At 55.3% G+C, this 20,150-nt stretch overlaps 7 protein-coding genes across 7 annotated transcripts; 4 read left to right on the top strand and 3 right to left on the bottom strand.

Moving 5' to 3' along the window:
• Positions 1–154: 154 nt before the first annotated feature.
• On the bottom strand, positions 155–762 carry B0H18DRAFT_952347 (uncharacterized protein; the record flags this gene model as incomplete). The annotated part of the gene is made up of 4 exons (XM_048042098.1): positions 155–198; positions 271–309; positions 365–626; positions 667–762. The coding sequence occupies 4 exons, from the start codon at positions 760–762 to the stop codon at positions 155–157; spliced, it is 441 nt and encodes a 146-aa protein (XP_047897060.1).
• A 478-nt stretch (positions 763–1,240) lies between these two features.
• On the top strand, positions 1,241–1,921 carry B0H18DRAFT_49869 (uncharacterized protein). Its single transcript, XM_048038320.1, has 2 exons — positions 1,241–1,553; positions 1,632–1,921. Exons 1-2 carry the CDS (start codon positions 1,451–1,453, stop codon positions 1,835–1,837), a joined length of 309 nt encoding a protein of 102 aa, XP_047897061.1. The 5' UTR covers positions 1,241–1,450; the 3' UTR covers positions 1,838–1,921.
• A 33-nt stretch (positions 1,922–1,954) lies between these two features.
• On the top strand, positions 1,955–2,860 carry B0H18DRAFT_986928 (uncharacterized protein). Its single transcript, XM_048044812.1, has 3 exons — positions 1,955–2,159; positions 2,636–2,718; positions 2,792–2,860. Exons 1-2 carry the CDS (start codon positions 2,006–2,008, stop codon positions 2,677–2,679), a joined length of 198 nt encoding a protein of 65 aa, XP_047897062.1. The 5' UTR covers positions 1,955–2,005; the 3' UTR covers positions 2,680–2,718; positions 2,792–2,860.
• A 1,074-nt stretch (positions 2,861–3,934) lies between these two features.
• Positions 3,935–6,997, top strand: B0H18DRAFT_49889 (uncharacterized protein). Its single transcript, XM_048038323.1, has 5 exons — positions 3,935–3,945; positions 3,998–4,334; positions 4,392–5,703; positions 5,759–5,937; positions 5,996–6,997. The coding sequence occupies exons 2-5, from the start codon at positions 4,179–4,181 to the stop codon at positions 6,839–6,841; spliced, it is 2,493 nt and encodes an 830-aa protein (XP_047897063.1). The 5' UTR covers positions 3,935–3,945; positions 3,998–4,178; the 3' UTR covers positions 6,842–6,997.
• Positions 6,998–8,414: 1,417 nt separating this feature from the next.
• On the bottom strand, positions 8,415–9,435 carry B0H18DRAFT_1115890 (uncharacterized protein; the record flags this gene model as incomplete). The annotated part of the gene is made up of 4 exons (XM_048033331.1): positions 8,415–8,504; positions 8,550–9,072; positions 9,124–9,210; positions 9,272–9,435. The coding sequence occupies 4 exons, from the start codon at positions 9,433–9,435 to the stop codon at positions 8,415–8,417; spliced, it is 864 nt and encodes a 287-aa protein (XP_047897064.1).
• Positions 9,436–11,212: 1,777 nt separating this feature from the next.
• On the bottom strand, positions 11,213–14,931 carry B0H18DRAFT_1208521 (NMDA receptor-regulated protein 1-domain-containing protein; the record flags this gene model as incomplete). Its single annotated transcript, XM_048036272.1, has 19 exons — positions 11,213–11,703; positions 11,768–12,011; positions 12,066–12,164; positions 12,216–12,263; positions 12,296–12,409; positions 12,464–12,544; positions 12,594–12,648; positions 12,706–12,775; positions 12,827–12,906; positions 12,964–13,095; positions 13,178–13,440; positions 13,488–13,664; positions 13,717–13,827; positions 13,889–14,011; positions 14,062–14,218; positions 14,269–14,472; positions 14,535–14,728; positions 14,791–14,818; positions 14,875–14,931. 19 exons carry the CDS (start codon positions 14,929–14,931, stop codon positions 11,676–11,678), a joined length of 2,265 nt encoding a protein of 754 aa, XP_047897065.1. The 3' UTR covers positions 11,213–11,675.
• Positions 14,932–15,058: 127 nt separating this feature from the next.
• Positions 15,059–19,939, top strand: B0H18DRAFT_871340 (armadillo-type protein; the record flags this gene model as incomplete). The annotated part of the gene is made up of 22 exons (XM_048040161.1): positions 15,059–15,676; positions 15,726–16,313; positions 16,363–16,427; positions 16,473–16,559; positions 16,622–16,807; positions 16,863–16,911; positions 16,963–17,032; positions 17,092–17,225; positions 17,279–17,637; positions 17,694–17,814; positions 17,869–18,033; positions 18,080–18,288; positions 18,345–18,465; positions 18,513–18,647; positions 18,703–18,745; positions 18,799–18,904; positions 18,957–19,071; positions 19,122–19,268; positions 19,330–19,419; positions 19,470–19,546; positions 19,602–19,803; positions 19,868–19,939. The coding sequence occupies 22 exons, from the start codon at positions 15,059–15,061 to the stop codon at positions 19,937–19,939; spliced, it is 3,759 nt and encodes a 1,252-aa protein (XP_047897066.1).
• Between the last annotated feature and the right edge of the window lie 211 nt (positions 19,940–20,150).

Below are 20,150 nucleotides of genomic sequence, written 5' to 3' on the forward strand. Positions count from 1 at the left end.
TAGCAGAACGTTGAGACATAGAACAGGCTGTCTCATACATTTACTGATCCCATTGGCCTTGACTGTTCCAGCCCGTGATTACTACAGGCCGGAGGACTGTCTGGAAGCGCGACCTCAAGCAGTCAATGATACCTCGAGCGGCATCACCCTTTGTCTATGGAGCGAGGTTCTGCGAGTCAAACATGTTCCGTAGAAATGCTGTTCAATCAATCTAGTGCGAAGTCAGTACAACTATCTGCCCTTCGTTGGCCGTGAATTCATGTAGCTTACCGCGCTCCTCGACGTCAAGGTTCGCACGCGCCTCAAGGTCTAAAACATAGGCCCGTCAGCACGATAGAAGCTGACAGTGAGTCCACGAGCTCACCTTCATCATCCCCGATGCCATATGCGGTGACACAACGTATACCGAGCGCAGAGGTCTCACTCGCCCCGCAACGTTTGTCGAGGTTGAACTTCTCACTGGCCTCATCCGCGCGAGCTACCGCGTACATGTCAGTCAGAATAACATTCGCGAAGTATTGGAGATGGTGGAAAGCTTGATAGTACGTGAACAGTTGCTGCGTATCGGTTGCATAACCAATGTCATGCCAATACCTCTCGACCTCGGAGGTTGACTGGGTCACAGGCTGAACCAGAGTCGTACGCACCGTCCATTGGCACGGTTACAAACCGCTTCTCGCTTGAACCACTGGCATAGCGGTGGCGACCTCGAGGCCAGCAAAACGCAGGCGAGAAGGACAAAAGCGCGGACGCAAACTTCATGCTGACGGAAAGTAACGAGTGGCGCTGTATAGCAGGCGGATGCGATGTGTCGCGGGCACATTGAGGTCGCCTTTATCCCTGCTTGACGGAAACAACCGCCCGCGATGTGCTGGTCTGATAGGTATGTCATATACTTTGAGAACACGGGGTATAGGTCTAATGCCGTTAATGGCAGCGGACTCGGATCTTGTGCCGAATTACTGTACTGTATTCCTACAGCGGAGCCGTCTGTGCCGTCGCTTCTCCGACGCATGATAAGTGCGTACATGAGGCATTACTTATGGCTTTCTGTCATTAGATCCGGGTCTGTCGGAGGACATGAGCGTTATTGCTAAGGTCACCTGGGTGTCGAAAGGACGCAATGGTAGCATACGAGACTGCAACTGCGACGGAGGCTTTACCTGTGTTTCGTGCTCATCTAGCAAGTACCTACTGTTCGGTGAGTGACTCGCCAGCTTTGATAGCACCAGATGTCTTGAAGTGTTCTCGGACACGGCCGCGCTCTCTTTGCGACCGACATCCGAGACAACTTCCTGTATGGAAGTATGAACTGAATTCATGTCAAACTCGAATACATCACAGACGGGCCTCGATTTCTCTAAAACCCCGATTGCATGAAAGTCCACCTAATCGCGCTACCTGACTATCGTACTCCTCTACCTTGCGACATCAGTTCAACGTGCCAGCAATGAAGTTCACCTCTGTATCCATCCGTCTTGCCTGCACTCTGTTGCAGATCGCCGCTGCAGCACCGGTCATCCAGACTGAACAGCGGCTTGTAGGCACGAATGGTACGTCTACTACCGTCACTGCCCAGAGGTCATACCAGGCATTGTGCGAGTACTGACTGGTACGCGTCGCGGCATGAGATATTGTTGGAATTTTCGCTCACCTTCCATCATACTGGTACCTAGAACTTAGGCTAGAAGGCGCGCCAGGAGAAGACGGTCCTGTCGTAGAAGTTGCGTGCGACTTACAGCCCATGGGCATCGGTGACTGTCTGAATGGATGTAAACTGGGTTCACGGGCGATAGAGTGGACGCAGGATACCTATACTCCTGGACTACGGGTATGACCCAAGTGGCTATGAGCCTAGCTGTGGGAGTGCGAAGGCGGCCTTCAGAATGTAGGCGAATGGATTAGCTAGTATTGGTGTATGAGAAAGAGTGTATACTGTTGCGTATAGGACGTACTTCGAAATGATGAGAAGCGAGGGTCACATAATCTCAAGATTGCCGAGGCGATGTCTACGAGGAACACGTCAGGGCAACCAAAGAGGAAAGCCGGGAGCCACAATGCGCCGTCCTCCCATATCTCGTCGTTTGAGATGAAGCGTATCCCGGATGCTTCATCGACTGATCAGTGTACTAGATCCTGGATGATATCGTCGGGTATCTGTGTGATCAGCGAACAATTCAGTATGCATCTCTTCGACCCCGTCCAACGACGACGTCAGTTGACATCGTCCCCGAAGAAAGAGACAAGCTACGAGACGACATTGCTTATTCTGTAAACATGCCGTCAAAGTGATAGACCTCGACGTGAGTGGCTTCGGTTGTCTCAAGGGCCATGAAGAACAGCGTGACGGTGCCTCGATGCTTGAGTTTGATTATCATCTCAGCATTCTTCTGCGCACGGACACCACAAGTAAGGGCCACGGTTCCCAAGACACTGCGCACGGACGGAGACGTTCCTTCAGTGCTCGCACTGCTGCTTTAGTCCCACCGAAGTCATCGTAGCTTGGTGCAGACTGTGAGTAGCGGAAGATGAGTGCGTGCAAGGCAACCTACAGTCCTTTCCAAAGCACTGCTTCTTGAAGCCTAGCAAGAGCTGTCTGTACAATGATCAGCGCTCTTTGGATGCCGTGACAGAGGCGAACTCACCTTACTGACCTTGTTATCGAGGCATTGCCGATAGGTCGAGACAACGTAATCCGAACGACGACGGCGTAGTCTTCTGCAGGTTATAGATCAATTCTGAATGTAGTTCGTCCGAAAAAGAACAAGTGCCAGTATCAAATTTCACTGACTGTATGAGTTTGCCGAAAGACACCCGCTCCTTGAGTTCGCCTCCAGACCTCTCCGTGTTCTGCCCACGTGCCTGGTCGAGTAGTACGCTATTCAATAGGATGAACTCGGCATCACTCAGACCCCGCATGCGCTAAAGGGCACGATCTTCATCACGAACAAGTTCGGTCGATGTGATTCTTACCGCGGTTACAAGGCCGACCCTACCTGCGAACTCCCACATCCGCCGCAATTCCATGATTCCCTCGAAGAAGAAAACCAGCTTAGTAAACGCATTCTGGGCGTTAGTGACGCCATCAACCGGATCGGTCAATGGGTAGGGGAGATTACGATGTATGAAGCTGGATAGAGCACGCCTCGTCGAGTCGTCCTGACGGATGCACGCCAGCAAGGATTGGTGGCGAGACAGGGCGAGACCTGCGTAGCAGCTTCAGGACTACGCGTTGCAGCGGCGTTGGGCAGACGCTGTGGACGTGGCAACTACAAATTGCCATATCGGGAACAAGGTCGCGCACACGCGTTTGATCCGCGTGTGGCTGCACTGTGGTCCATCAATCTGAGATGTGGCTCCGTCCCATTGTTCTCGTCCCAACGTCGCACGCGTCGACTCAGACTGCCCCGTATTGGGAAATCTGTGCGTACGCTGGCAATATTTTGGGCTTGGATCTGTGCAAAAGGTGCGAGATAACCTACCGATTAGGAAAGGTAAATCGTTTCGGCCAGCAACAACAATGCTAACCCGAGAGAATAATGAAACAGGCGTGGCTCGTGGCCAACAGACATCGTGGCTCTCTGAGCTGGATATAAAGCGGACGCGTCTTCGCCCACTGCGTAAGCCCAACACTCATCTTCCTCCGATGGCTACTCCCTCTGACACTGCGCCTAGTACCGTTGGAGATTCCGAGTGTGGCACCTCGCCTCCTGCCACACCCAGTCAGGCTCAGGAATCGTAAGTCGCGCTACTCATTGTCGTGGACCGGTTGGCTGACGGTCGTGCCAGTGCACCGCCAAGTCCGTCCGCCACTGCGGTACCAGAAGAATCGCCAGACGCGACTCCGTGAGTAATCCTCTTGTTCCACTTCATTGCTTCCGCTGAATCTGTCGACAGTGGGGCTTCAACCGGTCCGACAGTCGCATCTGAGAGCACCGAGTCCTCGTAAGTGTCTTCGTATCTCTACGACGTATACCTCCAACGTAACCTGGAATAGTGCCTCGGCCGCCACTCCTGAGACCGCTCTTCCAATAACGCCGCAGGATACGACGCCCCCCGACGGCGAGAAAATCCATAGCAGCCCTGTGCAAGCAACGTTCTCGACCAAACTGTTATCTGTCAACTCAGTGACTGGCCCGGAGGCAGTGATAAGGAGGCGAGCGCTATACGCACGCGAGATGAGGTCGAAGCTGTGTGAGATGAAGTTTGAAGAATTCTTGGCTCTGTACATGCCGGCCGGGGACCATGATCTGCCAGAGTCCGGGCTCGCGATCCCAGCAATGGACGGTACGACGCTCTTGGGCTCCAAGGAAGGACCTATCTGCGATGAACTGGTGAGTACGCGACCTGTCTTGACACGAGGCCGCCACTCAACGAGTGTTTGCGACTAGTGCGAGGTCGCGCAGGCCATCTTCGCAGGGTGTCTGCACGGGGAACAGAAGCTTGTTGCGAAGAACACGAGAAATCACTCGGACCCCAGTGATAAAAACGACGCTGCGGAAATGCTGAGAGTCGATCTGTCCTTCTATCCCGACCACGACGATGCGAAGTCCGACTACGAACTTCCGAAACCTCGTAAACGTGCGGAGGCTCGTCCACAGGTGAAGGATCAGGCCTCGACTCGCTGGGCGTGGATCTCGCTGGCGATCGAAGTGAAGACGGACCACGCACACTGTGCGTTCGTGTTTGATAACAAGACACCGACGAAGCAAGACGGCGAGTCCAAAGGTGCGGCGCCCCAGCAGCATGCCAACGATGCTCCGGCCAGCCAGCACAAGAAGGCCGACAAGGCCAACGCAACACCCAAATCGTTCGTGCGCTCAGGTCCCGGTGCGGATGGGGGGCTAGGGCAGCAGGCGGAGTATGTTGCGAAGCTCTTCAGACGCCAACCTCGTTTGTACTGCTTCACGATGCTCGTCTTCAAGGGGCAGGCTCGCGTCGTGCGTTGGGACAGGGCGGGCGCCATCGTGTCCACTCCTATCGACTTCGAGAAGGACCCGTCGTTGTTCCACCGGGTGATCTGGCGATACGCGTGCATGACCGAGGCGCAGCGCGGCTTTGACCCGACGGTGAGACGAGCTACCAAGGAAGAGGTAAAGCAGATGCGGGACTGTCGCCCGCCGAACGAGTGGGCGGACAAGTCCCGCAATGCAGCCCTTGATCAGGACGGATGGCCGGCTTATACGATCACAATGCCGGTCAGCCATCACGTCGACCAGACGCACTTGCAACCCATTGCCCCTAGGTCCCCTCGTGAAGACGCCTCCGTCAACAAGGAAGCATATGCGAACAGTTCTGGAGCTAAGTTTGTCGTCGGCAAGCGCTACTTCGCCAGTAGCTCTCCTACCGGGCGTGGCACCAAATGCTATATCGCATATGAAGTCGCTCGCGATCGCTTGGTCTTCCTCAAGGACTACTGGCGTGCCGACACCAAAAGTTCGCTACAAGAGGGACAGGTGCTGGAAGACCTCAGAAAGGCTGGCGTTCAGTTCGTGCCGACGCCCTTGTTTAGGGGGCATGTGCGGAGCGGCAACGACGAGCAGGAGACGTGCACGCAGGCCTTCTTGCCGGAAAACCCTCGGTTGCATATCAAGCCTGCCGCTATGAAGCACTACCGCCTAGTTGTCAAGGAGATCGGGCGTCCTCTGGAGGAACACGAGAATGCATTATATCTAGTAGGCGCTTTGCTTGATGCCCTGCAAGGTAGGCGTTGTCGCCCGTTACGTGAATGATGATGCTCACTCTACTTTCGTCGTAGCCCATCAGCAAGCATGGGTTCAGGTGAAGATCATGCATCGCGACATGAGCCCGCGGAACATCCTACTCTTCGCCTACATCGATGAAGAGGGCACCGTATTTCATATTGGAGTGCTGATCGACTGGGACTTGTGCAAGCACGAGGATTATCTCGGCACGGCTATGAATGTCGGTCGTTCGGTGAGTATGACACGATTGAAATCTAGCTCGCCAGACGACTGACCGATTCTATTACTAGGGTACGTGGCCATTCATGTCCGCTGGGCTTCTGCGCAATCCTACGAAGAGGCACGAAGTCGCAGATGATCTGGAATCCGTCGTCCATATCCTTGGGTGGACGTGCCTTCGGCTTTATGAGCACAGCATGTCAGACCGGCCCGATTCGCTGAGGATGCATATTCTCGGCATGTACGACGCGCAGGATATCGTAAACGGAGAGACAGTCGGCGGTGACCAGAAGCATCGCTTCCTGCTTCTCGGTAATCTAGGAGTCGACCTCGTCCCCTCACTGGCAGGAACCCCTTTGGCGAAGCTTCTGAGCGACCTTGGTAAAATCTGCAAGGAACACTATCTGGCGGTGCCAAAACTTCCCAAGGCTAAAACTGCAAATGCGATCGCAACGCAGGAGTCCGCCAATGACGAAAAAGCCATGGACACACTTCAAAGCCGGTACGCAAGCTTCGCCAAGTCCCTGCCGCCACCCCGTAGTGTCGGGGAGGCTCCGGCTCAACATATCCTAGTTGCTTCGCGAAATTCCACCTCGCCGCCCCCCTCGCCGCTCAATACCCATGATGCGATCATAAATGCTTTCGTCGAGGCCGTTTTGTCCGAGAGAGAGCTGTGGAAACCTCTGAAAAAAACGCCCGACCAATTCGCAGCCTTCAAGAATACGACTATTGCTCAGTGCAGCATCGAGCGCTCAAGCCAACAGTCGTCCGGTTCGAAACGGACGCTGGAGGTCGAACCGGAGGAACTTGCGAAGCCCGGTCCTTCGAAACGAGCGAGGGCCGCGAACACAGGAGGACTCGAGTCACTGCCGGAGGAACCTGCGGCGGAGCCGGTGCTGCACGACGGAGAGGACTGATCTGCCTTTGCCGCTCCTTCGCGAAACTGTTGTACGCTCGTTTTCTCCTCTTATAAGCTGACGCAATACGCCTGGGACTATGTGTTACGGAACGGAATCTGCGATGATCTAACATGGTGTTCTATATCTGTACTATCTCGTCTCGTATGTATGATCGTTCGCTCGGTCGAATGAAGATCTTCAGTTATTCCACTACGCGCAGAGCGCGAAGGACGAACTGGCGCAGGCGCCGCACAGTCTAAGAGTCCCCTCTGGCAGCCAGTCACAATATTGTCGTACCCTGCTACTCTGAAAGCCTCTGTGTGATGATCAATGATTAACTCGATACCTGAGCGAGCGCCGTCCGTGTCGCCTCGTCGCACATCTGTAATAAGGCTCCGGCCGATCGTATGGAACTCGTCGATACGCCTGACATATAGTGCCTACGGCTGCTGCTCCATACCGTCCTGCAAAGACCTGAGCGAAGACAGCCGATACCAGACTGACAGTCTGCACCCGCACTCGGGCCGCAACGTCTAATTGGGCAGGAGTGACGACGGCTGGGATGTAAATCCAGTTCGAGTTCCCGCCGTCATACCATTCCGCGACGCCAGATTAGGAGGCGGGCACCAGGGAGGAGCGAAGGTGGTGAGTCGCATTGTGATGTGACCGGGCCGTTGCCAGTGAGCGACTCGAACATCATCGATTCAGAGGCATATACGTGAAGTAGCAACGCGAGAGCGCTCGCAAGCTGCCAGGGCGACAGCAATCACTACTCATGTGAGCTACGTCAGCCCCTCGCTTCCGACTCCGCGCGGCGTACGAACCTAGGTTGACCGCAAGTTCCCCGCGGTGCTGTCAGTCAACTCGGAGGGCTCATCCTGGAAGGCCGCAGAGTGGTAGTAGGAAGAATCGCATCGCATCGTGAGGAATGCAGCGCATCCGAGCTGCCATCCGTACTAGGTTCCCAGGAAAGTACAGTTGCACCCGCCTGAAATAACGGGTACTCGGGAAGGAGGGAGGGCTGATGGTGGGAATGCCAGTCCAGAGCGCGGACAAGCCTGCAGCGTGTCGTTCGTGGCAGTCCCGTCCCAAATGTCCACGAACGTCACGGTGACAGCGGGTTCAACCCCCCACTGGCAGGGGAGATCACCAAACGCGGCAGTTCCAGACGCGTAGTATCTCGTCGGCCACTGGGTGATGCAGTCACGGTCCACCGCGAGTCGTGACGGCGCTGACTCGTTGTAAGCCAGAGGAAGTCGTGCAGCGGGGCACAGGTCGATGGGCGCAACGGAGGAGATGGTCGGCCTGGTCATGTGGGCAGCCTGAGATAGCGTCCCGATTCGAGTGGGACGCTTGGCTGGACGACAGGGAAGGATTCGGAGCGAGTCCGGAGGCTGCCTGAGAAACTTGAGTCGCTCCGATAAAGATATTAAGATGGTGTTCAGATAGGCCGACCCCTGCCGGGCAGGACAATAATGACGCATAAGAGACATGAAACCAAATATACCCATAGTGACGACCGTTGAAGAGCCGAATAGCACAGCTATACGTCACGGGTCCGAGTCGAGAGATCGGGAAGCCCACTGAACCGCTACCTCGAGAGCTTCTTCCCTTCGATCTTGAACCGCGACGACCACGACTTAGGAATGAAGTTGCAGATGAGCCCTGCCCCGAAGGCAAGCTGTTAACACTTGTGTATCGACGATCGTACCGAGTGGCGACTCACCTGTTTACCGGGACACCGGCCCTTCTCCTTGTGGCGCTTGAGAGCGTCTGGCCTAGAGAAGACCTCATCACAGCCCTCGCAGCGGATGTTGAAGAGCCTCAAATGCACGGTGGCGATGTGCTTCGCCAGCTGTTTCAGGGTTCTAACCTTCCTGCTGCAGTGTCCGTTCTCGTCATCCCATTGGCAGGCGAACTTCCCACAGTCCGTCACGAGTACGGGTGTTGGGCCGTGACGGTGGTATTCCAGAAGATGACTCTCTACGCCCGAGGTCTTCCTCAGCAGTGCGTCCGGGTCTAGAAAGCAGAACGGTCCTGCACCGAAGCGACATATGACGGGTATCGCCGCGATCACGCCTCCCGCGACAGTCGATGCTTGGTCGACGTGCGCGGGCGCTGGCCCGGGCTCACTGGATGTATGGTCAGTATGACCGTTCCCGACATCAGGAGGTGCTTCAACATCGGCTGATTGCTGATGCGACGCGGACGCCAGTTGCTCCGCTTCCGAGGCGTATTGTAGGTCGTACCTGCGTGCTGGTCAGCGACGCAACCGACGATGACAGCGCTGAGCTACGTACTCGAATACTTCTGTGTACGGGCCGCTGTTAGGGTTGGCCCGGGGGTAGGAGAGGTCGTTATACAGCCCGGGGTCGTTGTTCAAGTACCTGCCGACATTGGTGTGTCAATGGAAGTCACTCAGCCTAGGGAAGTTAAAGAGTAACTTACGGAGTCCTCTCACATGGCCCGTATCCAGGAAGATACATGCCCATGGGTGTATCCATGTCTTCGACGTCGGGGGGCAGAGAGTAAGGAATATCGATGGAATGGTTGGCCTCTCCATGCAACAGGTAGTAGGCAACCTCGTCGGAGTAAGGATATATGGAAGACATGATGAGTCCGGCCGAAGGGGTGTCCCATGAGGGGGAGGAGGGGTGGTTTTTAAGTAGGAGGCAGAACATGTAGGCACGAGGCGAGAGACGGGCGGGCGTATATAGCGGAACGTACATGGTGGAAAACCCACCCGACGTTCCTGAGCCCACCTTCCACTTCCAGTGCGCGCGAGGTGTGTTGCCTTCCGTCGGGTGGAAATGATCTTGGACGTGCATGAAGGAGAATAGGCGCGACGGAGGGCATGCCACGGTGTATCCGCAGGGCAGGACCACCCACCAAGGTTGTGGGTGGCTTCGCTGGAGTGAATTTCGTTGGTGGATCTTCACAAAACCAGCTCGGTATGGCACCTGCGCGGTGATCATCAAGGGTCTGGCAGTCGTGGTCCACGCTCAAGTTGGTGGGCTGGCGGATGGTGGGCGCATCCACCTTCCTTCTTTCCACCGCGCCCTATCGATCCGTAAACGAGGCCTGTTACATTGAAAGGACGCGAGCAGATGCTGAGACTTCGGCGCGCAGGCGTGATAGTGGTGGACATACCATTCTCGCCACGACATCCTCACCGGCACCCTTTGCCCTCGACGGTGGATGCCAGTCACATCTGTCACACTGCCGAGTCCGAGTCAGAGGAACTCGGGTGATGTGAGAGATGGGATGACGGAGCCGGTATATGAGGACGAAAAAGGCTATCGAATGGGTCCCTAGTGGTAGAAATGGGTCAGTGTATGAGAAGCAGAGAAGGCTGTGGACGATAGCTCGAATCTACGCAGTCACATGCATTGGCAGCACGCACGCACCCGCGCAGGACAGCGCCTCGCTCTGCAGCCGCCGTCGCTTCAACCCTGCCTTGACGCACCACTCGATTCGAGTCACTTGCGCAAGCTCAGGGTGCAACTGAGGTGCATGGCGACTTGAACCTCCATTTCCCACAGACTACACGGGACTTACTACTTGCGCACGGAGCCTCGCGGACGAGGTTGAAGGAGACCAAATGGAACCCGGGAGTCTGTAGAGCAAGCAACAAGTTGTCCTGTGCTGTCATGTATATTCTACTCTTCCGGGAACGCACTGGCACTTACACTCTCCAGGATGATCTCTCAACCAGCAGATACTACTACCGGAACCAGGAGGATCGGCGGAGGCAGATAGCCTCGTTGTTACACGGAGGCACGCAGCAAGCACGCAGCAGCCCGGAGCAGACCGACGGTTCGCGGGACGATTTATTTCATATCCGCGACCCGCCTAAGCTACGGCGATCAGATTATCGGGGTGCGCTGAGCCTGGAATTGATCTAGATTGCACGGTGCGCGAAACCGTGACGGTCGGGGAGCGCATCATGATGCTACAGCCTGACTGTGATCACGACAACTTGACCATGTCAGAAGAAATATATGTTGAGGCGCGCAAACGGAGGACGGCGAGCGCTGTAGCCTCTTCAGTCGAACTGACTCGAACAATGAACATTGCGTTCACCGAAACGATTGCACCCTGATGCCCACCACCCACCATCTCGGTGGCTCTGTTCTATCGCGCTCCACCAGCCTCAAACGTCCATTCTCCCTCATGGAGGGATCTTCTTCGGGTTTCAGGCCCAGGATCGGACGGGGGCAACGCGTGTCTGTCACACACCGGGGGTTGGAAGTATTTCCACGCTTCCCGGCGAACTTCCTGCAAGGTGGAGATGGGCGGGTGTGCGGGTGGTCCGGTGGGACGAAACGAAGCCTGATTCTGCCTGAATGGGCGCACGAACGACGGGGGAAGGAGCCGCACGGAGAACGAGGCGGGGTTGGACGGATAGATCGGCTACAGTAACGGGGGAAGGACGCTTCGATTGTTTGACACTAGTGCGCAAATCGGTACGCTGGTCAGTATATTTACCCTCTTTCGGGACGTGGTGGTCCAATCCCCGACTACTGTATTGCGTCGACATGAACCTCCACCCGCACGGTGGGCATACATCAGTCGTGCGCGCACCGACCTGAACGCGGTGGGTGTCGGATGTGACGAAAGCATATACTGCAAAGGCACAGTGCCAGCACGACACCGATAGAGGTACAAGATCATACAACACATCATCAGCCGGCGACCTCGGGCTTGTCCACCCCTCCGTTCACCGCGTCCGTCTCCGCAGCGTTCCACCGAAGCGCGGCCTGCGCGGCGGGCGACTTGAACACGGTGGACCGCTCGAACCGGCCGTCGCACGCTGTCCTGAACTCCTCCACCCTTGATGAGCCGACCACCTTCAGGAAAGCGAGCGCGTCGAGCGCAGTCTGGGTTCATGGAAACGGTGGAATGAGCACGGCATGCGGCTGAGGTCATGCGGATGGACTCGACCTTGATATCAAGCGACACGTCCGGGTTGAACACACTGAAGACAGAGCCTCGATCTGCTCCACAGGCGCACTCAGCAATCGCGAGACCTTGGCGGAGGCGAGTATCGCCTTGCCGCTCGAAGAGTGCTTCTGCTGATATTGCGCGTTGAAATGTTCCAAGGACAGTTCGTCCGGGAGCAGTTTTGCCAGCGCATCCTTAACGACCGGACCCATGGGCTCCGGCGGTAGTTGAGATGCGGAAGAGACTACAGACGCCGCGTCCGTCATGGCGTTACGACATGCAGATGCGGAGGACCTACGTGTATGTCTGAAATGTGCCAGACGAAGGTGCAGCTCCGGGTGCTCCGGGTCCAGGGCATGCGCGCTGTTGAGAGCCTTCACTGCCTGCAGGTATTTCTCTAGGAGACAGCGTTCAGCTGAGAACATCGCACTGTGCGCCACGGACTTACTATGTCGCACCGCCACGTCGTAGGTGGCTATCCACGCGTCGACGTTGTCTGCAGCAAGCGTGCGCAGAGGCGCCACCAACTTCGCAGCTCGCTCGAGAGGATCTGACGCCTGCAAGAGCTTGTCGCCGTCGGATCGTCATCCTTCGCTGGCTGTGGCTCCAGCCCCTTATCTTCGCCCGATGTTGTCGTCGTGGCTAAGGATCGGCCATTAGCGCGAAGATAGACGAGGCGAAAGGATCAGCGCGAACCCTTCTTGACTTCCTCCTGAACCTTCTTCGCTGCCTTCTTGGCCTTGTTCTTGGCCTTTTTCTCCGCGTCGCTGACACCAGCTGCTTCCACATCAGTGGGGGCACGTCAGGGTTGGTGAGCGAACCGTACCTCCTGCGGATTTCGACCTTGCTATTGAGGGGTCGTCGTACAGTTGCACCCATATCTTGATGTGCAGTTATGAATCACCGGACAGACGTTGGGCAATAGGAAGCAGGCGAACCTTAGATGCATTAATGGCTGTATGAATGTACGCAGGATGGGATCGCAGCCGATCTTCCCATGAGATCATGCTGATAAGCATGTTCAGTGCGTAGATCACCGCCCAAGTGACTCGTACGTACTCGAGGTAGACGTTGATGGTAAATCTCCTGAGCGAATATCCGTGGAAGTCAAACTGGTCATCCTCAAACTCGTTGAACACCTAACCATCGTGACAACAATGTAAGTCGCCGCAAGGAGCGCGAGACGGCACACGTACTTTTTGAACGACCAAGTACTTCTTCAGCGCCGCGCCGAGGTTACCCTTCCGCAGGTGCGCGTCGGCCTCTTCGCTGAGATAAAGGAGAGACTGCATGTCCTCCAAATCGGCGCCAGGACTTGCGGCATCTTTCTATGCGCAAAGGTTAGTGAGCCCGATACAGCCGACACAGTAGATCGGTCAGCGAAGGCAAGCTCCAGGCCTTTGACCTCACCTTTGTGAACAACCCCAGAATCTCACTGGCCTCATCAACAAAGCCCGCCCTGAGCCGGTACTTCGCGCACTTCGTGTTCAGGAAGCGATCTTGAAGATCCAGCACGCGAGACTCGTCCAGGCAGAGCGCGGCACCGAACGGATCCCCGCATCGCTTGAGCACCCTGCCCTTGAATGCGTACAGTTCTGGTAGCGTCGGCGTGTGTACGATACCCAGATCCAAAAGCTCGAGCGCACGGGCGTGGTCAGACAGGATGAGTAGTGCTGCGCAAGGAAGTACAGGGTCCAGAGATAAGTGGTAGGTTCATGACCTTTTGGTGGCTCTGCAGTAACGGAAAGCTCTTCGCGCAGACCCTCAACGATGTCTTGTATCGCTTGCCGCTTCGCAGAGTCCCGGTACAAGGCCTTCACATCGGCGAATAGGGACGGGACACCCTTCTCCAGAGCTGCGGTGAGATAGGCTGTCGCAAGCTCCTTGAACCGATCACCTTCGTCACCGGTCAGAATGTTGATGGCATGAATGGTAGCGAGCCGACGAACCGTTGGCAATGTTCAGCGCTAGTCGCTTGGGAGCTGCAGCGCGAGGAAGGGCAGTCGAAAACTCTTCCAGTGTTTGCAGCGCTTGGTCGCGGGTCTCGTCTGTAATGTCATCTGCAGAAGTATTCAGCGCCTCAAGACAGGCTCGGTTGTCTCATAGGACACCATGGTATACCTAGATCTACGCCGTTGTTCAGCAGGTAACCTCTATAGTACGCGTAAAAGTCCGGATTTTGTTCAATGAGGTCCCGCCATGTATTGTTGGCTTCAGGCATCTTCAGCTTGGACATGAGGCGGGCTGTACAACAGTCACTCGTGACACCCTGTAGTACTTGCAAACTTGCGCACCTCTGTATTCCATGATGGTGATTCTGTCGACGATTGCTCTCGATTTTGAGTTGGCATCGAGAAACGCGAGCGCTGCACTTGTGTCGCCTATTTCTTCCAAGAGACGGACATGATAGAGTAGGACCTCCGAGTGTTCTACATCGTAGTCTGGAACATTCTGGGTATGCATGGAGAACTGCGATCAATCTCCAACAGGTTACTACACACCTTGAGAACCGCCTCATACTGCTCCAACACTTTTCGTGCGTCGGGGAGATTACCACTCAGGTGATACGCCACTGCAAGACCGACCCAGTTCTGCCGCAGAGTAGGCCTGAGTCGAAGGAGGGCATGTCGCGTGTCGACGAGGCCGTCATATAACCGGAGCTGCGTTTGCAAATGCGCTGAATCCCTCAAGATGTTCAGGTTCTCCTACATCGCATACACATTGAGAACATGCTTCTTTCAGGGGATCGAGACATCCCGGGACGCACTTTGTCAAACCTGAGTGCTTGTGTGTACGACTTGAGAGCCTCCTCGTAATTTTTCTCTCCCTTCTGGATCAGACCGAAGACGTGCCAGCAGATGTGCGATGTCAGGTCCGACCGCATGCCCTTCTTGACCAGCTCCAAGCCCTCCTCTCGCCGTCCCATGTGCGTAAGGATGAGACCCTTCATGCATAGCGTCTCTGTGCGAACCGTAGGGCGTATGTTTCGGAATCGCAAGGCCTCCGAGGTGACGTCTGCGTACCTCCGTGTTCGGGGAACTTTTTGAGGATCTGGTCAGCGGCCTTGAGGCCATTCTTGAGCTGGCGATTCTCGTAAGATTGAGCACCTCCCTAAAAAGCTTGGCCTCTTTTGTAGCGAGAGCACGGTTGGCTGCGGGGGGCATGGTGGTAGCTATTAGAGATCCGAGGACCGACGCAGTGCGCAGGCGCGGACGCGAGCGCGTACTGCACGCGACTTATTGGGAAAACATGTCCAAACAACGCGAACGCGCCTCTCCTCCTGCCGCCATCATGGTGGCCCAAACTCGCGGCCAGATTTCTCCTCGCAAGCTCAAGTTTCAGCAGAAGCTAGGCGGCCGCGGTCAAACGACAGATGCCCTCCAAAAGAAACTCAAGACGCTGCACGGTGAACTCCGGGACATGGACCAGGAGCAGGTCGACGTGAACTCGTTGTCTGGCGTCCGCAAGGAGCTCATCGAGGACACCGTTCTCATGCACAAGGACACCGGAGTCAAAGCGTACGCGGCATGCTGCATTGCGGACCTCCTCCGCCTCTATGCACCCGACGCGCCCTACACACAGCGCGAGCTCGAGCGCATCTTCTCCTTCTTCTTCCAGCAACTCGCACTCTACCTCAAGGGCGGTGACTCGCCGTACTACGAGGAGTACTTCGATCTTCTCGAAAGTCTGTCGACCGTCAAGAGCGTTGTGCTCGTCTGCGACCTCCCGGATGCCGACAGACTCATGAATGAAGCGTTCCGCAAGCTGTTCACAATTGTGTGCCACAACCCGCCGAAGAAGATCGAGCTCTTTGTGGCCGACATTCTCATAGCACTCATTGACGAGTGCCAAAGCCTACCTAATGGTGTATTGGAGTGTCTGCTGTCGAAGTTCATGGTTGAGGATCTCGTGCGTACCCTTCCTTCACGCGTTCACGCTCACCCTAACCAGACCGCAGCGTATGGAGAACCCTGAGTATCGTCTGTCGGTACAAATATGCAATGCGACGGCGGACAAGCTACAACGGCACGTATGTCAATACTTCACAGAAGTCGTTGTGGAGCAATCTCGCGCGGAGCAGTTCGACGAGGTGGCCAAAGCGCACAACCTGATCAAGCGGCTGAACCGGTCATGTCCGGCTCTGCTTCACAACGTGGTACCACAGCTGGAAGAGGAGCTCCGCGTGGCAGAGAGTCAGTTACGAATTATGGCGACACAAGTGCTAGGCGAGATGTTCGCAGACAAAGGCGGTGCGGACTTCGTGCGCAAGTACCCGACGACATGGAACGCGTGGCTCATGCGGAAGAACGATAAATCGGCCGTCGTCCGACTGACTTTCGTCGAGGCGGTCAAGGGCGTGCTGAGCAACCTTTCCGACCAGCAGGAGACGCTTGAGGAGGTGATACAGAGCAAGCTCTTTGATCCTGATGAGAAAGTGCGTGCGGCAGTGTGCAAGCTGTACTCTCAGCTCGACTATGAGACAGCATTGCATCATGTGTCTGCGGGCATGCTGCGCGCTGTCGCTGGGCGCGGTCTCGACAAGAAGGTACGGTAGTTCCGTGTCCTGCAATGACGCACGCCTCAACTCTTGCCAGCATGTCGTCCGCGTTGAGGCTCTCACTGCAGTCGGTCGGTTGTACAGCTTGGCGTACCCCGAAATGTGAGTCTGTCCCTCCTTCGTCCGCTCGTCTCTCATGCATTGTAGTGAGAACAACGATCCGGCCGCAATAACACAATTCTCATGGATCCCAGAAGCAATCTTGCACATGGCCGCGACTACTATAGAAGTGAAGTCAGTCATCGCCCCCTGATGAGCTGTGTTCCGTGCTTACACTCGCGGGACTTATGAAACAGATCCATCGCAGAGCAGATAGTCGCTGACTACATCTTCCCTCTTCCTTCGCCACCATCCAGCTCATCGTCGAAGAGTAACGGTGACGTTGACGAGGCTGCCTGGACGGATCGCTTGCTCTATGTTATGACGTTCCTGGATGAGCAAGCCATCAACGCCCTTCTGAGCTTCTCCGGAATGAGAGGACTGTGAGTGTGGCCAGCCCTTCCTTTGTTGCGTCTAATCCTATCGATGTATCAACAGGACACGCCCTGCTACGGAACGATTCGTGCAAGCCTGCATCGATTATAACGTATGTGCAAGTGTGCTCCTTGTCAATACCGTTCACTCATTCTGTCTCCAGGGAGGTGTCATAGACGAAGACGAGGAGAAGGTCACAGAGCACCTCAAGCTTTCCGCAAGACGGGTCGCAGGTATGTTAGACAGATGTGCGTATAGCTATCTACCTCATGTCGCAATTTGTGCCTATCAGGTACCTTCCCGGACCCCCAGAAAGCGATGGAAGATCTCCACGCCTTCGCAAAGCTCAACGAGGGCCGTCTGTATAAGCTTCTGAAGACGTGCATGGACACACAAGTGGATCTGAAGAGTCTCGTCAAGTCCACAGTGGGTCTCCTGTATCGTTGCTCACTGCAAGCACTAATCCGACCATGGTGTAGAACGAGTTTCTCCGCCGAATGGAGCAATCATCGTCCTCTCTTGTTCCGACAATGACGATCTTTCTTCGTCGCGCGAGCCTACGACTTGTGAACCAATCCTCCGTACCCACACTCATCAAGCGCGTGCAGAAAGGCGACTCTGCAGACGGAGTAGGGTCAAGCCAAGGGGATGCACTTGCCCAGAATGCACAGATCTGGATGAACCATATCGCCAAGCACGGCCCTGCAGTGTACAAGTCCCATGTAGGGGAGCTCTCGAAAGCTATCGCAGACGAGAAGAACGCGAGGCTCGTCGAGGTGTGTTTGCAAGGTCTTGCGGCGGTGTCGCAGTTCGACAAGAAGCTTGCGCCGAGCGATAAGTGTGTTTTGTGGGTAATTGGTTAACGGCCTGTTCACTGACAGTGTTGCCCTGTAGGAGAACGTTGGACAGAGTGATGAAGTTCGTCATGAGTTCAAATGCTCGTCACGCCAAGTTCGCAGCACGCATCCTCGCGCACTGCAAAGATTCAGAAGAGGCGTGTGGGACAGTAGTCGAGGTGAGATGACAGCGTGTTCATGTTCAGCCATAACCGCTAACCGCTTACACCTAGTCTATCGCTGACGTTCTCCCGGAAGCCGAGCCCGATCTTCTTGCCGCGCATATAGTTGTACTGGCTCAGCTGGCGCTCAAGGCACCAGATGCCTTCGAACAGAAGAGCGACGTTGTCACGAGCTTCCTCATCAAGAAAGTGCTCATGAAGAGCCAAGACGAAAATGTGAGCGCTCACGCTCCATATTGGCCTGTTCGCTGACAAAATACAGGATGAAATGGATACGGAAGAAGAGTGGGTCGAAGACTCTGCGATGACGCCGCTGCTCAGAGCGAAGCTCTACGCGCTGAAAGTCTGTCGAAATCGGTGTCTTGCGCATGCGTCTTCCGAGACTGCTGTCGAGATCGCGCGACCGGTCCTAAAGATGTTTGTCGCATTGCTACAGCACTCTGGGTCGCTAACGGCGGATGGGCATGACAAGTATGTAGACCTCCTCTTGAAAGTTGATCGCGCGTATTGAGGTGGTTGCTTTGCAGTGCGAAGACAAAGGCACGGCTCCGGTTACAGGCTGGCATCTCCATGCTGCATCTCGGCACTGTGGAAGCGTTCTCCAACGAGATCACCGTCAACTTCATACTGGTTGCCATTACTATTCAGGTAAGCCGCCCAATTTTGTTGCCAGATCGCGCTTGACGGATCTGTAGGACCCTTGCTATCAAGTCCGTATCAGCTTCATGGACAAACTGGTTGGCTTGATGACCGCACGGAAACTGGGACCTAGCTACAATGTTATTCCTTTCCTTTCCGTGCATGACCCGGAGGCCGATGTGATCAACAGGGTGAGTCATACTCTTGCGCGTTATGGACGACATCCGTGACTGTACTGCGGGTTAGGCAAAAGCATACGTGACGGCTGCGTTGCGTAGTATGCCCAAAGGTTCGTCTTGAGTATTAGGTAAGGGGGCTTCCGTTTGCTCATATTCCTTCCAGCGTTCCGCCTGCAACAGTTCGAGATCATCTTCATCCGCCTACTCCACCTCGTCGCCCACCATCCAGACTTTGCCGTCAATTCAGAGACATTGCCAGACCTTGCGAAGTCCGTAGTCGCCTTCAAATGTGCACGCTCCTCCGGCTGATGTGTGCCGCAGATACTTTGACTTTTACCTGGAACAAGTCGCTAATGCAGAGAACATCTCGCTGTTATATCACCTCGCCATGAAGGCAAAGACAGTGCGGGATGCCCACTCGCACCAGTACAGCGAGGTGAGTTCCCATGAATGCTGCGCCTGAGCGCTAGATCAACGTCTTCCTAGAACTTGTATGCTGCGAGCGAAATGGCGCAGCACCTGATCAAGGCTCGTGCGAAGCAACATTCGTGGAGTCTGGAGAGCTATCCGGGCAAAGTTCGGTTGCCGGGAGACATTCTCCGGCCGCTGCCTAGCGCGGAAGCGGCCAGCCAGGTACGTACGCATGACATGACTGCATCTCGACCATTTGAGTAACGCGTGCGTTCATGGACAGATCATCAAGACGGTGTATCTTCCTGATGAGACCTTGGCATGGCTCAAGGAGCATCACAAGACACAGCCGAGAGCCGCCCAGGAGCCCAAGGTAGCTTTCAACGGCCTTCGAAGACTGTCCTATGTCTGATCGTGTTATAGCAGGAGAAACCTCGTGCCGAGCGTAAGACGACCGGCAAGCGAAAAGCCCCTGTGGCGAAAACGAATGGAGCAGCCAAGTAAGTGCTAGACTCCTTTCCTAATGATGTAATCGATGTGTGACTGCTGCTGCAGGCGGACACGAACAAGCGCAAAGCGCCGCAAGGCTGATGAATCTGACGAAGACGAACCTTCATCCTCGTCACCATCGGATGAGGAGGACGAGGGCAGTGCAGAGCGTGCGACGGAACCCGCCGATTCAGAGGGTGAGGCGAATGGCCACGAATCTGAAGAGAAGGAGGAGAAGCTGAGCCGAGGGGCGAGGACACGGGCCAAGGTACGTTCAACTTACCACCTCGCAACTAAAGAACGAGGGCTTCATTGGTCGTCTTCAGGCCAAGATTAAGCAGCAAGCCAAGAAGCCTACAAAACGGAAGGCGAGGGGCCATTCTCCGAATAAATTGCTCCTGTAGATGTCTCACGACTTTTTATGAGGGTCCCTTGTCTGTACCACGTGGATGCCGTTACGATTTTTCGAATTGCTTCCTCTGCTGTAGCGTTGCTCTCTATCTCGCTGTCTATGCACTATATATCGTACCCATATATTACTCAAGTCGATCAGTATGCTCTGTGTTCTGACGTTTATTCTGGAATCCCTCTCATACCAGGATCGCAATTTAGTTC

The sequence above is a fragment of the Fomitopsis serialis genome (genome assembly GCF_022376445.1).
Source record: "Fomitopsis serialis strain Sig1Antser10 chromosome Unknown B0H18scaffold_11, whole genome shotgun sequence".
Taxonomy (NCBI): Eukaryota; Fungi; Basidiomycota; class Agaricomycetes; order Polyporales; family Fomitopsidaceae; genus Fomitopsis; species Fomitopsis serialis.